The sequence below is a fragment of the Panulirus ornatus genome, chromosome 8 (genome assembly GCF_036320965.1).
Source record: "Panulirus ornatus isolate Po-2019 chromosome 8, ASM3632096v1, whole genome shotgun sequence".
NCBI classification, from domain to species: Eukaryota; Metazoa; Arthropoda; class Malacostraca; order Decapoda; family Palinuridae; genus Panulirus; species Panulirus ornatus.
In genome coordinates, this window is record NC_092231.1 from 35,328,786 (window position 1) to 35,351,467 (window position 22,682).

The window sequence follows — 22,682 nt, forward strand, 5'->3', positions numbered from 1 at the left end:
CCGAAACCACAGCTCCCTTTCCACATCCAGGACCCACCAAACTTTCCATGGTTTACCCCAGACACTTCACATCCCCTGGTTCAATCCATTGACAGCACATAGACCCCTGTATACCATATCGTTCCAATTCACTCTATTCCTTGCACGCCTTTCACCCTCCTGCATGTTTAGGCCCCGATCACTCAAAATCTTTTTCACTCCATCTTTCCACCTCCAATTTGGTCTCCCACTTCTTCTCGTTCCCTCCACCTCTAACACATATATCCTCTTTGTCAATCTCCTCACTCATTTTCTCCATGTGACCAAACCATTTCAAAACACCCTCTTCTGCTCTCTCAACCACACTCTTTTTATTACCACATTTCTCTCTTACCCTTTCATTACTTACTCGATCAAACTACCTCACACACACACCACATATTGTCCTCAAACATCTCATTTCCAGCACATCCATCCACCCTCCTTCGCATAATTATCTATAGCTCACACCTCGCAACCATATAACATTGTTGGAAACACTATTCCTTCAAACATACCCATGTTTGCTTTCCAAGATAACGTTCTCGACTTCCACACATTTTTCAGCGCCCACAGAACGTTCGCCCCCTCTCCCAACCTATGATTCACTTCCACTTCCATGGTTCCACCCGCTGCCAAATCCACTCACATATATCTAAAACGCTTCACTTCCTCCTGATTTTCTCCATTCAAAGTTACCTCCCAATTGACTTATCCCTCAACCCTACTGTAAATAATAGTCTTCCTTTTATTCACATTTACTCTCAGCTTTCTTCTTTCACACACTTTACCAAACTTATTCAACAGCTTCTGCATTTTCTCACCCGAATCAGCCACCAGCGCTGAATCATCAGCAAACAACAACTGACTCACTTCCAAAGCTCTCTCATCCACAACAGACTGTATACTTGCCCCTCTTTCCAAAACTCTTGCATTCACCTCCCTAACAACCCCATCCATAAACAAATTAAACAATCATGAAGACATCAAAATTCACTGAGAACCAATCACTTTCCTCTCTTCCTACACGTACACACGCCTTACATCATCGATAACAACTTTTCACTGCTTGTAACAACTTGCCTCCCACACCATATATTCTTAATACCTTCCACAGAGCATCTCTATCAACTCTATCATATGCCTTCTCCATATCCATAAATGCTACATACAAATCCATCTGTTTCCTAAGTATTTCTCACATACGTTCTTCAAAGCAAACACCTGATCCACACATCCTCTACCACTTCTGAAACGACACTGCTTTTCCCCAGCATGATACTCTGCATATGCCTTCACCCTTTCAATCAATACCCTCCCATATGATTTACCAGGAATACTCAACAAACTTATACTTCTGTAATTTGAGCACTCATTCTTATCCCCTTTGCCTTTGTACAATGGCACTATGCAAGCATCACGCCAATCCCCAGGCACCTCACCATGAGTGATACACACATTGAATACCCTTACCAACCAGTCAACAATACAGTCATTCCCTTTTTATATAAATTTCACTGCCATACCATACAAACCCGCTGCCTTGCCGGCTTTCATCTACCGCAAAGCTTTTACTACCTCTTCTCTGTTTACCAAATCATTCTCCCTCACCCTCTCACTTTGCATACCATCTCGACCAAAACACTCTACATCTGCCACTCTGTCATCAAACACATTCAACAAACCTTCAAAATACTAAATCCTCACTCCATCTCCTTCTCACATCACCACTACTTGTGATCACCTCCCCATTAGCCCACCTCACCGATGTTCCCATATGTTTCCTTATTTTACGCACTCTATTTACCTCCTTTCAAAACATCTTTTTATTCTCCTTAAAATCTAATGATACTCTTTCACCCCAACTCTCATTTGCCGTCTTTTTCACCTCTTGCACCATTCTCTTGACCTCTTGTCTCTATCTTTTGTACATCTCCCAGTCATTTCCATTATTTCCCTGCAAAAATCGTCCAAATGCCTCTCTCTTCTCTTTCACTAATAATCTTACTTCTTCATCCCATCACTCACTACCCCTTCTAATCTACCCACCTCTCACGCTTCTCATGCCACAAGCATATTTTGCGCAAGCCATCATTGCTTCCCTAAATACATCCCATTCCTCCCCCAATCCCCTTCCTCCCTTGTTCTCACCTTTTTCCATTCTGTACTCAGTCTCTCCTGGTACTTCCTAACACAAGTCTCCTTCCGAAGTTCACTTACTCTCACCACTCTCTTCACCCCAACATTCTCTCTTCTTTTCTGAAATCCTCTGCAAATCTTCACCTTCGCCTCCACAAGATAATGATCGGACATCCCTCCACTCCAGTTGCACCTCTCAGCACATTAACATCCAAAAGTCTCTCTTTCGCGGCCCTATCAATTAACACGTAATCCAATAACGCTCTCTGGCCATCTCTCCCACTTACATACGTATAGTTATGTATACCTCTCTTTTTAAAAGAGGTATTCCTAATCACCAGTCCTTTTTCAGCACATAAATCTACAAGCTCTTCACCATTTCCATTTACAACACTGAACACCCCACGTACACCAATTATTCCCTCAAGTGACACATCACTCACCTTTCCATTCAAATCATCCCATCACTATAACTCAGTCTCGTGCATCAAAACTAATAACAAACTCACTCAGCTGCTCCCAAAACACTTGTCCTCTCACTAACCCCTACCTTTACTCCCAAGACATTCCCAAACCACTCTTCCCCTTTTCCCTTGAGCTTTGTTTCACTCAGAGCAAAAACATCCAAGTTCCATTCCTGAAACATACTACCTATCTCTCCTTTTTTCTCATCTTGGTTACATCCACACATATTTAGACACCCCAGTCTGAGCCTTCGAGGAGGATGTGCACTCCCCGCGTGACTCCTTCTTCTGTTTCCCCTTTTAGAAAGTTAAAGTTCAAGGAGGGGAGGGTTTCTAGCCCCCCGCTCCCGTCCCCTTTAGTCGCCTTCTACGACACGTGAGGACTGCGTGAGAAGTATTCTTTCTCCTCTATCCCCAGGGATACGAACAAAGTGCATAGGAACGCGCACCTTCATAGAACATTCAAATCTCCAACAGCCAGGATTGAACCCGTGACTCATATGTAACATGCAGGAATGCTACCGCTAGGCTATGGGCCTGGCTAATAGGTAATAACAATTAGAATACTGTGTACTCGAATACCTTTCGTCTCACGTTGGTGAGCAACGGGGCCTACACCGGTCATCTCCCAACGGAGATGCCAGCAGCCAGCAGATAGCATTTTACCGAACCTAACTGTACAACGCGCCAGGTATTTGAATGCGAGCAAACTGCAAAGGAACGCGCACCTTCATAGAACATACAAACATCTAACAGGCGGGAATGCGAGACAAAAGGAATTCCAGTACATAGTATTCGAATAGTTATATCCTATTAGCCAGGCCCATAGCCTAGCGGTAGCATTTCCCCGTTACACAGGGGTCCCGGGTTCGATCATGGCTGTTGGAGGTTTGTATGTTCTATGAAGGTGCGCGTTCATATGCACTTTATTCGTATTCATATACCTCCGCGTTGTACAGTTAGGTTCGGTAACCTTTTCGGTTTCATTTTCTACAATAAATTTGATGGAAGGTACTAAATATTTAAGTAAGGGGAGAAATATTTGAAAATTTTCACAAACATTTCTCCCCTTACAATATATATATATATATATATATATATATATATATATATATATATATATATATATATATATATATATATATATATTTATCATATTTTGTCGCTGTCTCCCGCGTTAGCGAGGTAACGCAAGGAAACAGACGAAAGAATGGCCCAAACCACCCACATACACATGTATATCCGTACACGTCCAAACACAGCACATATACATATCTATACATCTCAACGTATACATGTATATACACACACAGACATATACATATATATACATGTACATAATTCATACGGTCTGCCCTTATTCATTCCCGTTGCCATCCCGCCACATACGAAAGGAAAACCCCCTCCCACCGCATGTGCGCGAGGTAGCACTAGGAAAAGACAACAAAGGCCACATTCGTTCACACTCAGTCTATAGCTGTCATGTATAATTCACTGAAACCACAGCTCCCTTTTCACATCCAGGCCCCACAAACCTTTCCATAGTTTACCCCAGACGCTTCACATGCCCTGGTTCAATCCACTGACAGCACGTCGACCCGGGTATACCACATCGTTCCGATTCCCTCTATTCCTTGCACGCCTTTCACCCTCCTGCATGTTTATGCCCCGATCACTCAAAATCTTTTTCGCTCCATCTTTCCACCTCAAATTTGGTCTCCCGCTTCTCCTTCCCTCCACCTCTGACACATATATCCTCTTTGTCAATCTTACCTCACTCATTCTCTCCAAGTGACCAAACCATTTCAAAGCACCCTCTTCTGCTCTCTCAGCCACGCTCTTTTTATCACCACATATCTCTCTTACCCTTTCATTATTTACTCGATCAAACCACCTCACCACATATTGTCCTCAAACATCTCATTTCCAGCACATCCATCCCCCTGCGCACAACTCTATTTATAGCCCACGCCTCGTAACCATACAACATTGTTGGAATCACTATTTCTTCAAACATACCCATTTTTGCTTTCCAAGAAAATGTTCTCGACTTCCACACATTCTTCAACGCTCCCAGAACTTTCACCCTCTCCCCCACCCTATGATTCAATTCCGCTTCCATGGTTCCACCCGCTGCCAAATCCACTCCCAGATATCTAAAACACTTCAATTCCTCCAGTTTTTTTCCATTCAAACTTACTTCCCAGTTGACTTCATCTCAACCCTACTGTACCTAATAACCTTGCTCTTATTCAAATTCACTCTCAGCTTTCTTCTTTCACACACTTTACCAAACTCAGTCACCTGCTTCTGCAGTTTCTCACCCGAATCAGCCACCAGCTATGTATCATCTGCGAACAACAACAGACTGCATACTTGCCACTCTTTCCAAACTCTTCCATTCACCTCCCTGATAACCCCAACCATAAGGCAAAAAGAGGGCAAATGAGAGTTGGGGTGAGAGAGTATCATTAAATTTTAGGGAGAATAAAAAGATGTTTTGGAAGGCGGTAAATAAAGTGCGTAAGACAAGGGAACAAATGGGAACTTCAGTGAAGGGGGCTAATGGGGAGTTGATAACAAGTAGTGGTGATGTTATAAGGAGGTGGAGTGAGTATTTTGAAGGTTCGTTGAATGTGTTTGATGATAGAGTGGCAGATATAGGGTGTTTTGGTCGAGGTGGTGTGCAAAGTGAGAGAGTTAGGGAAAATGATTTGGTAAACAGAGAAAAGGTAATAAAAGCTTTGCGGAAGATGAAAGCCGGCAAGGCAGCGGGTTTGGATGGTATTGCAGTGGAATTTATCAAAAAAGGTGGTGACTGTATTGTTGACTGGTTGGTAAGGTTATCTAATATATGAATGATTCATAGTGAGGTGCCTGAGGATTGGCGGAGTGCTTGCATAGTGCCATTGTACACAGGCAAAGGGGACAAAGGTGAGTGCTCAAATTACAGAGGTATAAGTTTGTTAAGTATTCCTGGTAAATTATATGGGAGGGTATTGATTGAGAGGGTGAAGGCATGTACAGAGCATCAGATTGGGGAAGAGCAGTGTGGTTTCATAAGTGGAAGAGGATGTGTGGATCATGTGTTTTCTTTGAAGAATGTATGTGAGAAATACTTAAAAAAGCAAATGGATTTGTATGTACCAATTATGGATCTGGAGAAGGCATATGATAGAGTTGATAGAGATGCTCTGTGGAAGGTATTAAGAATATATGGTGTGGGAGGGAAGTTGTTAGAAGCAGTGAAAAGTTTTTATCGAGGATGTAAGGCATGTGTACGTGTAGGAAGAGAGGAAAGTAATTGGTTCTCAGTGAATGTAGGTTTGCGGCAGGGGTGTGTGATGTCTCCATGGTTGTTTAATTTGTTTATGGTTGGGGTTGTTAGGGAAGTGAATGCAAGAGTTTTGGACAGAGGGGCAAGTATGCAGTCTGTTGTGGATGAGGGAGCCTGGGAAGTAAGTCAGTTGTTCTTCGCTGATGATACAGCGCTGGTGGGTGATTCATGTGAGAAACTGCAGAAGCTGGTGACTGAGTTTGGTAAAGTGTGTGAAAGAAGAAAGTTCAGGGTAAATGTGAAGAAGAACAAGGTTATTAGGTACAGTAGGGTTGAGGGTCAAGTCAAGTGGGAGGTAAGTTTGAATGGAAAAAAACTGGAGGAAGTAAAGTGTTTTAGATATCTGGGAGTGGATATGGCACCGGATGGAACCATGGAAGCGGAAGTGAATCATAGGGTTGGGAAGGGGGCGAAAATTTTGGGAGCCTTGAAGAATGTGTGGAAGTCGAGAATATTATCTAGGAAAGCAAAAATGGGTATGTTTGAAGGAATAGTGGTTCCAACAATGTTGTATGGTTGCTAGGCCTGGGATATGGATAGAGGTGTGCGCTGGGGGGTGGATGTGCTGGAAATGAGATGTTTGAGGACAATATGTGGTGTGAGGTGGTTTGATCGAGTAAGTAATAATAGGGTAAGAGAGATGTGTGGTAATAAAAAGAGTGTGGTTGAGAGAGCAGAGGAGGGTGTTTTGAAATGGTTTGGTCACATGGAGAGAATGAGTGAGGAAAGATTGACCAAGAGGATATATTTGTCAGATGTGGAGGGAACTAGGAGAAGTGGGACACCAAATTGGAGGTGGAGAGATGGAGTGAAAAAGATTTTGAGTGATCGGGGCCTGAATATGCAGGAGGGTGAAAGGCGTGCAAGGAATACAGTGAATTGGAACGATATGGTATACCGGGGTCGACGACAGTCAATGGATTGAACCAGGGCATGTGAAGCGTCTGGGGTAAACCATGGAAAGTGGTGTGCGGCCTGGATGTGGAAAGGCCCCTTTGCCTTTGTACAATGCAAGCATTTCGCCAATCCTCAGGCACCGCACCATGAGTCATACATATCATTAGATAACCTTACCAACCAGTCCACAATACAGTCATCCCTTTTTTTTTAATAAATTCCACTGCAATACCATACAAACCTGCTGCCTTGCCGGCTTTCATCTTCCGCAAAGCTTTTACTACCTCTTCTCTGTTAACCAAATCATTTTCCCTAACCCTCTCACTTTGCACACCACCTCGACCAAAACACCTTATATCTGCCACTCTCTCATCAAGCACATTCAACAAACCTTCAAAATACTCACTCCATCTCCTTCTCATATCACCACTACTTGTTATCACCTCCCCATTTGCCCCTTTACTGAAGTTCCCCTTTGTTCCCTCGTCTCACGAACTTTATTTACCTCCTTCCAAAACATCTTTTTATTCTCCCTAAAATTCAATGATACTCTCACACCCCAACTCTCATTTGCTCTCTTTTACACCTCTAGCACCTATCTCTTGACCTCCTGCCTCTTTCTTTTATACATCTCCCACTCATTTGCATTATTTCCCTGCGAAAAAATCGTCAAATGCCTCGCTCTTCTCTTTCACTAATAATCTTACTTCTTCATCCCACCACTCACTACCCTTTCTAATCTGCCCACCTCCCACACTTCTTATGCCACATGCATCTTTTGCGCAAGCCATCACTGCTTCCCTAAATACATCCCATTCCTCCCCCACTCCACTTACGTCCTTTGTTCTCACCTTTTTCCATTTTGTACTCATTCTCTCTTGGTACTTCCTCACACAAGTCTCTTTCCCAAGCTCACTTGCTCTCACCACTCTTTTCATCTCAACATTCTCTCTTCTTTTCTGAAAACCTCATCAAATCTTCACCTTCGCCTGCACAAGATAATGATCAGACATCCCTCCAGTTGAATATATATATATATATATATATATATATATATATATATATATATATATATATATATATATATATATAGACAAATACAGACACATAAGTATATACACATATACATAATTCACACTGTCTGCCTTTACTCATTCCCCTTGCCACCCCGTCTTTTTTCCTGGCGCTTCCTTGCTGATGCGTGAGAAAGTGATCAATATGTATGTATACATTGAAATGTATAGCTATGTATATGTGCGTGTGTGGGCGTTTATGTGTATACGTGTAAGTGGATGGGTTGGGCCATTCTTTCGTCTGTTTCCTTGCTCTGCCTCGCAGATGCGGGAGACGGTGGCAAAGTATAATAAAATTTATATATATATATATATATATATATATATATATATATATATATATATATATATATATATATATATATATATATATATATATATATATTATACCTGGGGATAGTTGAGAAAGAATACTTCCCACGTATTCCCTGCGTGTCGTAGATGGCGACTAAAAGGGAGGGAGCGGGAGGCTGGAAATCGTCCCCTCTTGTTTTTTTTTTTTCTTAATTTTCCAAAAGAAGGAACAGAGAAGGGGGCCAGGTGAGGATATTTCCTCAGAGGCCCAGTCCTCTGTTCTTAACGCTACCTTGCTATCGCGGGAAATGTCTCCATGGTTGTTTAATTTGTTTATGGATAGGGTTGTTAGAGAGGTGAATGCAAGAGTTTTGGGAAGAGGGGCAAGTATGAAGTCTGTTGGGGATGAGAGAGCTTGGGAAGTGAGTCAGTTGTTGTTCGCTGATGATACAGCGCTGGTGGCTGATTCATGTGAGAAACTGCAGAAGCTGGTGACTGAGTTTGGTAAAGTGTGTGAAAGAAGAAAGTTAAGAGTAAATGTGAATAAGAGCAAGGTTATTAGGTACAGTAGGGTTGTGGGTCAAGTCAATTGGGAGGTGAGTTTGAATGGAGAAAAACTGGAGGAAGTGAAGTGTTTTAGATATCTGGGAGTGGATCTGGCAGCGGATGGAAACATGGAAGCGGAAGTGGATCATAGGGTTGGGGAGGGGGCGAAAATTCTGGGAGCCTTGAAGAATGTGTGGAAGTCGAGAACATTATCTCGGAAAGCAAAAATGGTTATGTTTGAAGGAATAGTGGTTCCAACAATGTTGTATGGTTGCGAGGCGTGGACTATGGATAGAGTTGTGCGCAGGAGGATGGATGTGCTGGAAATGAGATGTTTGAGGACAATGTGTGGTGTGAGGTGGTTTGATCGAGTAAGTAACGTAAGGGTAAGAGAGATGTGTGGAAATAAAAAGAGCGTGGTTGAGAGAGCAGAGGAGGGTGTTTTGAAATGGTTTCGTCACATGGAGAGAATGAGTGAGGAAAGATTGAACAAGAGGATATATGTGTCGGAGGTGGAGGGAACGAGGAGAAGAGGGAGACCAAATTGGAGGTGGAAAGATGGAGTGAAAAAGATTTTGTGTGATCGGGGCCTGAACATGCAGGAGGGTGAAAGGAGGGCAAGGAATAGAGTGAATTGGAGCGATGTGGTATACCGGGGTTGACGTGCTGTCAGTGGATTGAATCAAGGCATGTGAAGCGTCTGGGGTAAACCATAAAAAGCTGTGTAGGTATGTATATTTGCGTGTGTGGACGTATGTATATACATGTGTATGGGGGTGGGTTGGGCCATTTCTTTCGTCTGTTTCCTTGCGCTACCTCGCAAACGCGGGAGACAGCGGCAAAAAAAAAAAAAAATATATATATATATATATATAGTGGTGATGTGAGAAGGAGATGGAATGAGTATTTTGAAGGTTTGTTGAATGTGTCTGATGACAGAGTGGCAGATATAGGGTGTTTTGGTCGAGGTGGTGTGCAAAGTGAGAGGGTTAGGGAAAATGATTTGGTAAACAGAGAAGAGGTAGTAAAAGCTTTGCGGAAGATGAAAGCCGGCAAGGCAGCAGGTTTGGATGGTATTGCAGTGGAATTTATTAAAAAAGGGGGTGACTGTATTGTTGACTGGTTGGTAAGGTTATTTAATGTATGTATGACTCATGGTGAGGTGCCTGAGGATTGGCGGAATGCGTGCATAGTGCCATTGTACAAAGGCAAAGGGGATAAGAGTGAGTGCTCAAATTACAGAGGTATAAGTTTGTTGAGTATTCCTGGTAAATTATATGGGAGGGTATTGATTGAGAGGGTGAAGGCATGTACAGAGCATCAGATTGGGGAAGAGCAGTGTGGTTTCAGAAGTGGTAGAGGATGTGTGGATCAGGTGTTTGCTTTGAAGAATGTATGTGAGAAATACTTAGAAAAGCAAATGGAATTGTATGTAGCATTTATGGATCTGGAGAAGGCATATGATAGAGTTGATAGAGATGCTCTGTGGAAGGTATTAAGAATATATGGTGTGGGAGGTAAGTTGTTAGAAGCAGTGAAAAGTTTTTATCGAGGATGTAAGGCATGTGTACGTGTAGGAAGAGAGGAAAGTGATTGGTTCTCAGTGAATGTAGGTTTGCGGCAGGGATGTGTGATGTCTCCATGGTTGTTTAATTTGTTTATGGATGGGGTTGTTAGGGAGGTAAATGCAAGAGTCTGGAAAGAGGGGCAAGTATGAAGTCTGTTGGGGATGAGAGAGCTTGGGAAGTGAGTCAGTTGTTGTTCGCTGATGATACAGCGCTGGTGGCTGATTCATGTGAGAAACTGCAGAAGCTGGTGACTGAGTTTGGTAAAGTGTGTGGAAGAAGAAAGTTAAGAGTAAATGTGAATAAGAGCAAGGTTATTAGGTACAGTAGGGTTGAGGGTCAAGTCAATTGGGAGGTGAGTTTGAATGGAGAAAAACTGGAGGAAGTGAAGTGTTTTAGATATCTGGGAGTGGATCGGTCAGCGGATGGAACCATGGAAGCGGAAGTGGATCATAGGGTGGGGGAGGGAGCGAAAATTCTGGGGGCCTTGAAGAATGTGTGGAAGTCGAGAACATTATCTCGGAAAGCAAAAATGGGTATGTTTGAAGGAATAGTAGGTTCCAACAATGTTGTATGGTTGCGAGGCGTGGGCTATGGATAGAGTTGTGCGCAGGAGGATGGATGTGCTGGAAATGAGATGTTTGAGGACAATGTGTGGTGTGAGGTGGTTTGATCGAGTAAGTAACGTAAGGGTAAGAGAGATGTGTGGAAATAAAAAGAGCGTGGTTGAGAGAGCAGAAGAGGGTGTTTTGAAATGGTTTGGGCACATGGAGAGAATGAGTGAGGAAAGATTGACCAAGAGGATATATGTGTCGGAGGTGGAGGGAGCAAGGAGAAGAGGGAGACCAAATTGGAGGTGGAAAGATGGAGTGAAAAAGATTTTGTGTGATCGGGGCCTGAACATGCAGGAGGGTGAAAGGAGGGCAAGGAATAGAGTGAATTGGAGCGATGTGGTATACAGGGGTTGACGTGCTGTCAGTGGAGTGAATCAAGGCATGTGAAGCGTCTGGGGTAAACCATGGAAAGCTGTGTAGGTATGTATATTTGCGTGTGTGGACGTGTGTATGTACATGTGTATGGGGGGGGTGGGCCATTTCTTTCGTCTGTTTCCTTGCGCTACCTCGCAAACGCGGGAGACAGCGACAAAGTATAAAAAAAAAAAAAAAAAATATATATATATATATATATATATATATATATATATATATATATATATATATATATATATATATATATATATATATATATATATATATATATATATATATATATATATATATATATATATATATATATATATATATATGTATATATATATATATATATTATCCCTGGGGATAGGGGATTAAGAATACTTCCCACGTATTCCCTGCGTGTCGTAGAAGGCGACTAAAAGGAGAGGGAGCGGGGGGCTGGAAATCCTCCCCTCTCGTTTTTTTTTTTCATTTTCCAAAAGAAGGAACAGAGGGGGCCAGGTGAGAATATTCCAAAAAAGGCCCATCCTCTGTTCTTAATGCTACCTCGCTAACGCGGGAAATGGCGAATAGTTTAAAAGAAAAAGAAAAGAAATATATATATATATATATATATATATATATATATATATATATATATATATATATATATATATATATATATATATATATATATATGTATATATATACATATATATATATATATATATATATATATATATATATATATATATATATATATATATATATATATATATATATATATATATATATATGTGTGTGTGTGTATGTATATAGTTTGCAGGAGAGGCGTTGATATTTGGCAAGTTGGAGGAGGGAGCAATAATATTAAGATGCAGATGGTAACAACATTATCTGTAGTCTGCCAGAGTAGCAACGTAGGCTGCCGGGGTAGCAAGGTAGGCTGCCGGGATAGCAAGGTAGGCTGTAGGGGTAACAAGGTAGGCTGCAAGAGTAACAAGGTAGGCTGCAGGGGTAGAGTAAGGTAGGCTGTAGGCGTAGCAAGGTAGGCTGCAGGAATAACAAGGTAGGCTGTAGTGGTAGCAAAGTGGGCTGCAGGGGTAGTAGGGTAGGCTGTAGGGGTAGCAAGGATATTTTGCAGGTTTTGTGGGGAAAAACCAACATTTCATTGGCCACAGGGAGTAACCTTCAAACCATACTCACATCTCTGGGGTAAATGTCCAACTGCAGAGCTTCAGGCAGAGATGCGGCGACATGGGTTCCTGAACAGGAGAGAAGACATAGCCTTGGTTATGCAGAGGTAAATTGCAGAGACACAAACACTGTAGTGGTACAGTGATCGTAACTTATGGTACACTTTTCACTGGGGGATCTTGGACGACCTTCAGTACCTTCAGCACAACGGTACGACCTCGTGATCACGACAGGACGACTATATGGGTATAATGGACAGGCTTTTCAGTTTAATTCATATGGGTCAGGTTAGAAGGCTTAGTTCTCATACACTATGTCCGTACCATCTCATTCGAGACTCATACCATCATGCTAAAGGAGTCCTATCCGCCACTCCCGTGAATATTTCATACCTTCGCCTCCTGGCTTAGTACACTATCCAGAAAGTTTCCCATATCTTGGTCACACACACACATACACACACATACACATACACACACACACACCCAAACACACACACACACACACACACACACACACACACACACACACGCTTCCCCCATGTACACACATAAACATATTTTTTTTTTATGTACGCATATATGCGAGGCTTTCTTTTATCAAAAGCTATTGCCTTTCTCTTCTGCTGAGGGAGAGCCCCTCTGCCTCAGAGCGGTTCCTGGATTATTACGTTTTCCAGTTACGACACAGAAGATGGATGACTGGGGTAATAACTGGTAATCACTTGCCATTACGGTCACGGTTTTTTCCTCTGGTATTTCCTAAGAATTCTACTTTACTATCCTCTGTACATTTGTATAGATTTAAGAATTTAGGATTTTGTGTCTCCTCCACTGGACAGACACGTCATAGACTATCAGATCTTCTGTTTTCCTCCAGTATAGACCATCAGGTCTACAGTTGTCTGTCATCCCATGCACTGTCCTCCAGCAGATAACCTCGTCATAGACCATCAGATCTTCTCTTATCTGTCATTCCTATGAGATAACCTCGCTATAGACCATTAGGTCTTCTGTTATCTGCCATTCCCCAGGTACTGTCCTATAGCGCATAACCTCGTCATATACCATCAGACCTTCTGTTAACTGCTTTTCCCATATGCTGTTATCCAGTACGTATTTGCCTCAACAGTAACCAACGAGACGCATGCTACAAACAGGTTCTCTAGAACAGTCGACAACTGGAAACCATATTCAGGAATATCAATTTGATCAATAGACTCTGAAGTTACAGAGAGTATAATAGAATGATCTACTCCATTATTTTTTCTACTGTGATGTTGTGGTAATAAGCTGGGTATAATGAACATCACTGTTGACCCGAACCCATTTCGAGAAAGTTCCTCTGATACACGTTTTCTGTTCTCTTCCCTAAAGTAATTTTTTCTCCATGGGAAGAGCCTCCACCATATTCCTATCTGATGATCCATCTTATTTTACTAATCCTCTTATTTGGTTTAGTGTCAAAAACATTCCATCAGTCCAAGGATCTACAATCCACGGATCCTTCTCTCTTGTCTATAACTGAGCTCACTTTCTCGTAGAAATTCAAGAAATCTGGCTCACATGACTTTCCTCTCCTAGATCCATGTTATCTCTCTTTTATGTTATCTATCCTTAATGGTTAGCATCAAAATAGCCTTGAAGTGTGTGGACAATAGGTTTTGATAGATTATCTACGCTGTATACCAGAAAGAGAGAGAGAGAGAGAGAGAGAGAGAGAGAGAGAGAGGAGAGAGAGAGAGAGAGAGAGAGAGAGAGGAGGGGGGGGGGGGGAGGGAGAGAGAGAAGAGAGAGAGAGAGAGGAGAGAGAGAGAGAGAGAGAGAGAGAGAACTAGAGAGAGAGAGAGAAGAGAGAGAGAGAGTGAGTTGTGTGAGTGAGGAGAGAGTGAGAGTGTGTGAGTGAGAGAGTGAGTGAGAGATTAAGAGAGAGAGTTTAACACTTGTCTGCCCCAAAAAAAATAAGAGAAAGAGAAAACAAAAGTAAAGAAGAGCGATTTGATAGAGAGACAAGACAACATGGAGTGAGAGTGTGTGTTGTGTGTGTGTGTGTGTGTGTGTGTGTGTGTGTGTGTGTGTGTGTGTGTGTGTGTGTGAGTGTATACTTATATGATTGTTGTGCTGCGTGAGTGCGTCTATATGTGTGTGTGGCTATATGTACAACATTTTTTCTTATGCATTAAATCATGTGAACCATTGTTCCCTGGCGTGTCTTAAGTCAGTAACCTGTGCGTGTAGACGTTGTAACAAATGATATAAAAACAACTTTACCACCAGGACTTAAACCCCAGCTGCACACACACACACACACACACACACACACACACACACACACACACACACACACACACACACACACACATACACACACACACACACACACACGTAGTTCATTAACAACTCACACGAACTAAATGGCACAAATTATCCCAAAATGGAGCAAAGTGGTAATGATGAAGATTGGTTGCCGATTGTGATATTTAATTCTGAAATATTAAAAGTTCATATAATTTCATAACGAGTAATTGCCCAGTGAAATTACGGTTCTATCAACACATGTTTGCACTGCATGATTTGGCTGGCGGAATAAAACCTGTATAACACGAAGAACGTCGTAAAGATTGTGATTTAAAGTCTCAGAAAGACGGAACAATTATATATCATGCAGAGAGAAAGATCTGGTCACTGTTGAGGCTAATATGTAATGAACGACAGCATATGGGAAGGACAGATAACAGGAGACCTGAGGGTCTATGACGAGGTTATCTGCTGGAGGACAGTACAGAGTAAGGAAAGAGAGCAGAAGACCTGATGGTCTATGACGAGGTTATCTGCTGGAGGACAGTACATGGGAAGGACAGATAACAGAAGACCTGATGATCTATGACGATGTTCTCTGCTGGAGGACAGTACATGGGAAGGACAGATAACAGAAAGACCTGATGTTTTATGACGACGTCATGTGCTGGAGGAGAGCACATGGGAAGGTATAATTTCAACTCAGAACTAATTGAGTGTTTGTTTAAAAGTACATCGAAAGCAATTAGAATGTAAACATAACTAGAGCAATAACAATTTGAAATGCACTATTTGAAGTAACTTCAAGGAAAGATTTAATCCATTCTTGTGTACTGAAGGCCGCGTGGTCATTTTCGTCAAGAACAAAGATCGAGGTAGAAATCAAAACTCCTGTTATTATAGAAGTATTCTCTCAATTACACACTTGGCCCTGAATATAAAAGCTCTTATACAGTCTACGTCACAACGATTGGCACTTACAGTGGCTCCTCCACCAGGACGTTACTGAGGTGAGCCGTGAGCGTAGGGTGAGTGAAGGATACTGCACCACACTTACGACCACCACTCTGCCTCACCACAAATATCTCTACCATGGCTATCTGTGTCCTGTTATATATCAGTATCGTCTTACTGGAGTTATCTCTTTTTACGTAACTCTCTTCTCTATACCTGACTATTGGATCACATACAACGTAAGCATGTAAAGATAATCTAATGCAGTTTTCAAGCTTCAGAACTTCGAATCATAGATTCAGCACAAAGCTTAACTTCCTTACTGTAACTTATAACTCTACCATACGCCCGGGATCTTTATAAAAAGTACAAATAACGCTTATGGAGTAAATTAACTGTATACCTTACCACAGTGCTCATAAACTATGGTCTATAGTGGATCTGATAGGTTGTAAAAGATTCAAAAAGATTCAAAACTCTTTTAGTCTTTATGACCCAGGGTATCACACTAAGTGTAGAGTGAGACATCATATAGATATATATATATATATATATATATATATATATATATATATATATATATATATATATATATATATATATATATATATATATATATATTCATTTATTTATTTTGCTTTGTCGCTGTCTCCCGCGTTAGCAAGGTAGCGCAAGGAAATACACGAAAGAATGGCCCAACCCACCGACATACACATGTATATACCGACACGTCCACACACGCACACATTCATACCTATACAACTCAACGTATACATATATATATACACACACAGCCATATACATGTATATGAAATAATATATGAAATAACAACCCCCTCCCCCTCATGTGCGCGAGGTAGCGCTAGGAAAAAACAACAAAGGTCACATTCGTTCACACTCAGTCTCTAGCTGTCATGTAATAATGCACCGAAACCACTGCTCCCTTTCCACATGCAGGCCCCACAGAACTTTCCATGGTTTACCCTAGACGCTTCACATGCCCTGATTCAATCCATTGACAGCACGTCAACCCCGGTATACCACATCGTTCCAATTCACTCTACTCCTTGCACGCCTTTCACCCTCCTGCATGTTCAGGCCCCGATCACTCAAAATCTTTTTCACTCCATCTTTCCACCCCCAATTTGGTCTTCCACTTCTCCTCCTTCCCTCCACTTCTGACACATATATCCTCTTGGTCAATCTTTCCTCACTCATTCTCTCCATGTGACCAAACCATTTCAAAACACCCTCTTCTGCTCTCTCAACCGCACTCTGTTTATTACCACACATCTCTCTTACCCTATTATTACTTACTCGATCAAACCAACTCACACCACGTATTGTCTTCAAACGTCTGATTTCCAGCACATCCACCCTCCTCCGCACAACTCTATCCATAGCCCACCCCTCGCAGCCATATAACACTGTTGGAACCACTATTCCTTCAAATATACCCATTTATGCTTTCCGAGATAATGTTCTCGACTTCCACACATTCTTCAAGGCTCCCACAACTTTCGCCCCATTCCTTGCCATATGATTCACTTCCACTTTGAAGGTTCCATCCACTGCCAAATCCACTCCCAGATATCTATAAAACTTTACTTCCTCCAGTTTTCCTCCTTTCAAACTTACCTCCCAATTGACTTGTCCCTCAACCCTACTGTACCTAATAACCTTGCTCTTATTCGCATTTACTCTCAGCTTTCTTCTTTCACACACTTTACAAAACTCAGTCACTAGCTTCTGCGGTTTCTCAAACGAATCAGCCGCCACACTGTATCATCAGTGAACAACAACTAACTCATTTCCCAAGCTCTCTCATCCACAACACACTGCATACTTGCCCCCTTTTCAAAGCTCTTGCATTCACCTCCCTAACAACGCCATCCATAAACAAATCAAACAACCACGGAGACATCACACACCCCTGCCGCAAACCTACATTCACTGAGAGCCAATCACTTTCCTCTATTCCTAAACGTACCCTCGATAAAAAATTTTTCACTGCTTCAAACAACTTGCATCCTACACCATATATTCTTAATACCTTCCACAGAGCATCTCTATCAACTCTATCATATGCCTTCTCCAGATCCATAAATGCTACATACAAATCCATTTGCTTTTCTAAGTATTTCTCACATACATTCTTCAAAGCAAACACCTGATCCACACATCCTCTACCACTTCTGAAACCACACTGCTCTTCCCCAATCTGATGCTCTGTACATGCCTTCACCCTCTCAATCAGTACCCTCCCATATAATTTCCCAGGAATACTCAACAAACTTATACCTCTGTAATTTGAGCACTCACTTTTATCCCCTTTGTCTTTGTACAATGGCACTATGCAAGCATTCCGCCAATCCTCAGGCACCGCACCATGAGTCATACATATATTGAATAACCTTACCAACCAGTCAACAATACAGTTACCCCCTTTTTTAATAGACTTCACTGCGATAACATCCAAACCCGCTGCCCTACCGGCTTTCATCTTCAGCAGAGCTTTTACTACCTCTTCATTGTTTACCAAATCATTTTCCTAACCCTCTCACTTTGCAGACCACCTCGACTAAAACACCCTATATCTGCCACTCTATCATCAAACACATTCAACAAACCTTTAAAATACTCACTCCATCTCCTTCTCACATCACACTACTTCTTATCACCTCCCCATTAGCCCCCTTCACTGAAGTTCCCATTTGTTCCCTTGTCTTACGCCCTTTGTTTACCGTATTCCAAAACATCTTTTTATTCTCCATAAAATATAATGACACTCTCTTGCCCTAACTCTCATTTGCCCTCTTTTTCACCTCTTGCATCTTTCTCTTGACCTCCTGTCTCTTTCTTTTATACATATCCCACTCATTTGCATTTTTCCCTGCAAAAATCGTCCAAATGCCTTCTCTTCTCTTCCACTAATAATCTTACTTCTTCATACACCACTCACTACCCTTTCCAATCTGCCCACCTCTCACGCTTCTCATGCCACAAGCATCTTTTGCGCAAGCCATCACTGCTTCTCTAAATACATCCCATTCCTCCCCCACTCCCCTTACCGCCTTTGTTCTCACCTTTTTCCATTCTGTACTCAGTCTCTCCTGGTACTTCCTATCACAAGTTTCCTTTCCAAACTCACTTACTCTCACCACTCTCTTCACCCCAACTTTCTCTCTTCTTTTCTGAAAACCTCTACAAATCTTCACCTTCGCCTCCACAAGACAGTGATCAGACATCCCTCCAGTTGCACCTCTCAGCACATTAACATCCAAAAGTCTCTCTTTCACCCGCCTATCAATTAACACAATCCAATAACGCTCTCTGGCCATCTCTCCTACTTACATACGTATACTTATGTATATCTAGCTTTTTAAACCAGGTATTCCCAATCACCAGTCCTTTTTCACCGTATAAATCTACAAGCTCTTCACCATTTCCATTTACAACACTGAACACCCCATGTACACCAATTATTCCCCTAACTGCCACATTACTCACCTTTGCATTCAAATCACCCATCACTATAACCCGGTCTCGTGCGTCAAAACTACTAACACACTCATTCAGCTGCTCCCAAAACACTTGTCTCTCATGATCTTTCTTCTCATACCCAGGTGCATATGCACCAATAATCACCATCTCTCTCCATCAACTTTCAGTTTTACCCATATCAATCTAGAGTTTACTTTCCTATACTCTACCACATACTCCCACCACTCTTGTTTCAGGAGTGCTACTCCTTCCCTTGCTCTTGTCCTCTCACTAAACCCTGACTTTACTTCCAAGACATTCCCAAACCACTCTTCCCCTTTACCCTTGAGCTTCGTTTCACTCAGAGCCAAAACATCCAGGTTCCTTTCCTCAGAAATACTACCTATCTCTCCTTTTTTCTCATCTTGGTTACATCCACACACATTTAGACACACCAATCTGAGCCTTCGAGGAGGATGAGCACTCCCCGCGTGACTCCTTCTTCTATTTCCCCTTTTAGAAAGTTAGAATACAAGGAGGATTGGTGATTGGGAATACCTGGTTTAAAAAGAGAGATATACATAAGAGAGAGATATACGTATGTAAGTAGGAGAGATGGCCAGAGAGAGTTATTGGATTACGTATCAATTGATAGGCTCGTGAAAGAGAGACTTTTGGATGCTAATGTGCTGAGAGGGGCAACTGGATGGATGTCTGATCATTATCTTCTGGAGGCGAAGGTGAAGACTTGTAGAGGTTTTCTGAAAAGAAGAGAGAATGTTGGGGTGAAGAGAGTGGTGAGAGTAAGTGAGCTTGGAAATGAGACATGCATGAGGAACTACCAAGAAAGATTGAGTGCAGAATGGAAAAACGGAATAGCGAATGACGCAAGGGGAGAGGGAGGAATGGGATGTCTTTTGAGAAGCAAAAGATGCCTGTGACAGGAGAAAGGTGGGAGGTGGGCAGATTGGAAAGGGTAGTGAGTGGAGGGATGAAGAAGTAAGATTGCTAGTGAAAGAGGAGAGAGGTATTTGGACGATTTTTGCAAGGAAATTGTGCAAATGAGTGGAAGATAAATTAAAGAAAGAGGCAGGAGGTCAAGAGAAAGGTGCAAGATGTGAAAAATAGGACGAATGAGAGTTTGGGTGAGAGGGTATCGTTAAATTATAGAGAGAATAAAAAGATGTTTTGAAAGGAGGTGAATAAAGTGCCTAAGACAAGAAAACATATGGGAACAACGATAACAAGTGGTGGTGAAAAGAGAGGATGGAGTGAGTAATTTGAAAGTTTGTTGAATGTTGTTGATGATGGGGTGGCAGATATAGAGAGTTTTGGTCGAGGTGGTGTGTGAAGTGAGAGGGTAGAAGAGATAGGGAAAGCTTTGCGGAAGAACATCAGATTGGGGAATAGCAGTGTGGTTTCAGAAGTGGTAGAGGATGTGTGGATCAGGTGTTTGCTTTGAAGAATGTGAGAAATACTGAGAAATACAGATGAATTTGTATTTAGCGTTTATGGATCTGGAGAAGGCATATGATAGAGTTGAAGGAGATGATCTGAGGAAGGTATTAACAGTATATGGTGTGGGCGGTAAGTTGCGAGAAGCAGTGAATAGTTTTTTTTGTGTACGAGTAGGAATAGAGGAAAGTGATTGGTTCCCGGTGAATATCGGTTTACGGTAGGGGTGAGTGATGTCTCCATGGTTGTTTAATTTGTTTATGGATGGGGTTGTTAGGGAGGTGAATGCAAGTGTTTTGGAGAGAGGGGCAAGTATGCAGTCTCTTGTGGATGAGAGGGCTTGGGAAGTGAGTCAGTTGTTGAACGTTGATGATACATCGCTAGTGGCTGATTCGGGAGAGAAACTGCAGAAGCTGGTGACTGAGTTTGGTAAAGTGTGTGAAAGAAGAAAGCTGAGAGTAAATGTGAATAAGAGCAAGGTTATTAGGTACAGTAGGGTTGAGGAACAACTCAACTGGGAGGTAAGTTACTCGATCAAACTAACTCACAATATATATTGTCCTCATACATTTCATTTCCAACACATCAACCATCCTTCGCACAACCCTATCTATAGCCCATGCTTCGCAACCATATAACATTGTTGGAACCACTATTCCTTCAAACATAACCATTTTTGCTCTCCGAGATAACGTTCTCGCCTCACACACATTCGTCAACGCTCCCAGAACCTTCGCACTCTTCCCCACCCTGTGACTCACTTCCGTTTCCATGGTTCCATCCGCTGCTAAATCCACTTTCAGATATTTAAAACACTTCACTTCCTCCAGTGTTTCACCATTCAAAATTACCTCCCAATTAACTTGTCCCTAAACCCTACTGAACTTAATGACCTTGCTCTTACTCACATTTACTCTCAGCTTTCTTCTTTCACACACTTTACCAAACTCAGTCATCAACTTATGCAGCTTCTCACTCGAATCAGCCACCGGCGCTGTATCATCAGCGAACAACAACTGACTCACTTCAAAAGCCCTCTCATTCACAACAGACTGCATACTTGCCCCCTCTCTCTAGAACTCTTACATTCACTTACTTAGACACCCTATTCATAAACAAATTAAACAACCATGGAGACATCACGCACCCCTGCCGCTGGGAACCAATCACTTTCCTCTCTTCCTACTGTGCACATGCCTTACGTTCTCGATGAAAACATTTCACTGCTTCTAGCAACTTACCTCCCACACCATATACTCTTAATGCCTTCCACAGAGCATCTCTATCAACCCTGTCATATGCCTTCTCCAGATCCTCAAATCCCACCTACAAATCCATCTGTTTTTCTAAGTATTTCTCACATACATTCTTCAATGCAAACACCTGATCCATATATCCTCTATCAATTCTGAAGCCACACTGCTCTTCCCCAATCTGATGCTCTGTAAATGCCTTGACCCTCTGAATCACTACCCTCCCATATAATTTCCCGGGAATATTCAAGAAACTTATACCTCTGTGATTTGAACATTCACCATTATCCCCTTTGCTTTTGTACTATGGCACTATGTTTGCATTTGGCCAATCCTCAGGCACGTCACCATGAACCATACATACAGTGAATATCTTCACCTTTTTTAATAAATTCCACAGTAATACCATCCAAACCCGCCGCCTTTCCGGCTTTTATCTTCCGCAAAGCTTTCACTACCTCTTCTCTGTTAACCAAATCATTCTTCCTGACCCTCTCATCTCGCGCACTACTCGACCAAAACACCCTATATCTGCCACTCTATTATCAAACACATTCAATAAACCTTCAGAATACTCACTCCATCTCCCTTCCACTTCACCACTACTTGTTATTACCTCCCCATTTGCCACCTTCACCGAGGTTCCGATTTGTTCTCTTGTCTTACGCATTTCATTTACCTCCTTCCAAAACATCATTTTATCATCCCTAGAATTTAATGATACTCTCTCACCTCGACTCTCATTTGCCCTCTTTTT

The 22,682-nt window shown here is 42.0% G+C and overlaps 1 protein-coding gene across 1 annotated transcript in view; it reads right to left on the reverse strand.

The window, feature by feature from the left end:
* Window positions 1-22,682, reverse strand: part of LOC139749898 (uncharacterized) — a 321,502-nt gene that overhangs the window by 260,491 nt on the left and 38,329 nt on the right. Inside the window, exon 2 of the mRNA XM_071664295.1 lies at window positions 12,493-12,551. Coding sequence (XP_071520396.1) covers window positions 12,493-12,551 — 59 coding nt within the window. The remainder of the gene's footprint in view (window positions 1-12,492; window positions 12,552-22,682) is intronic.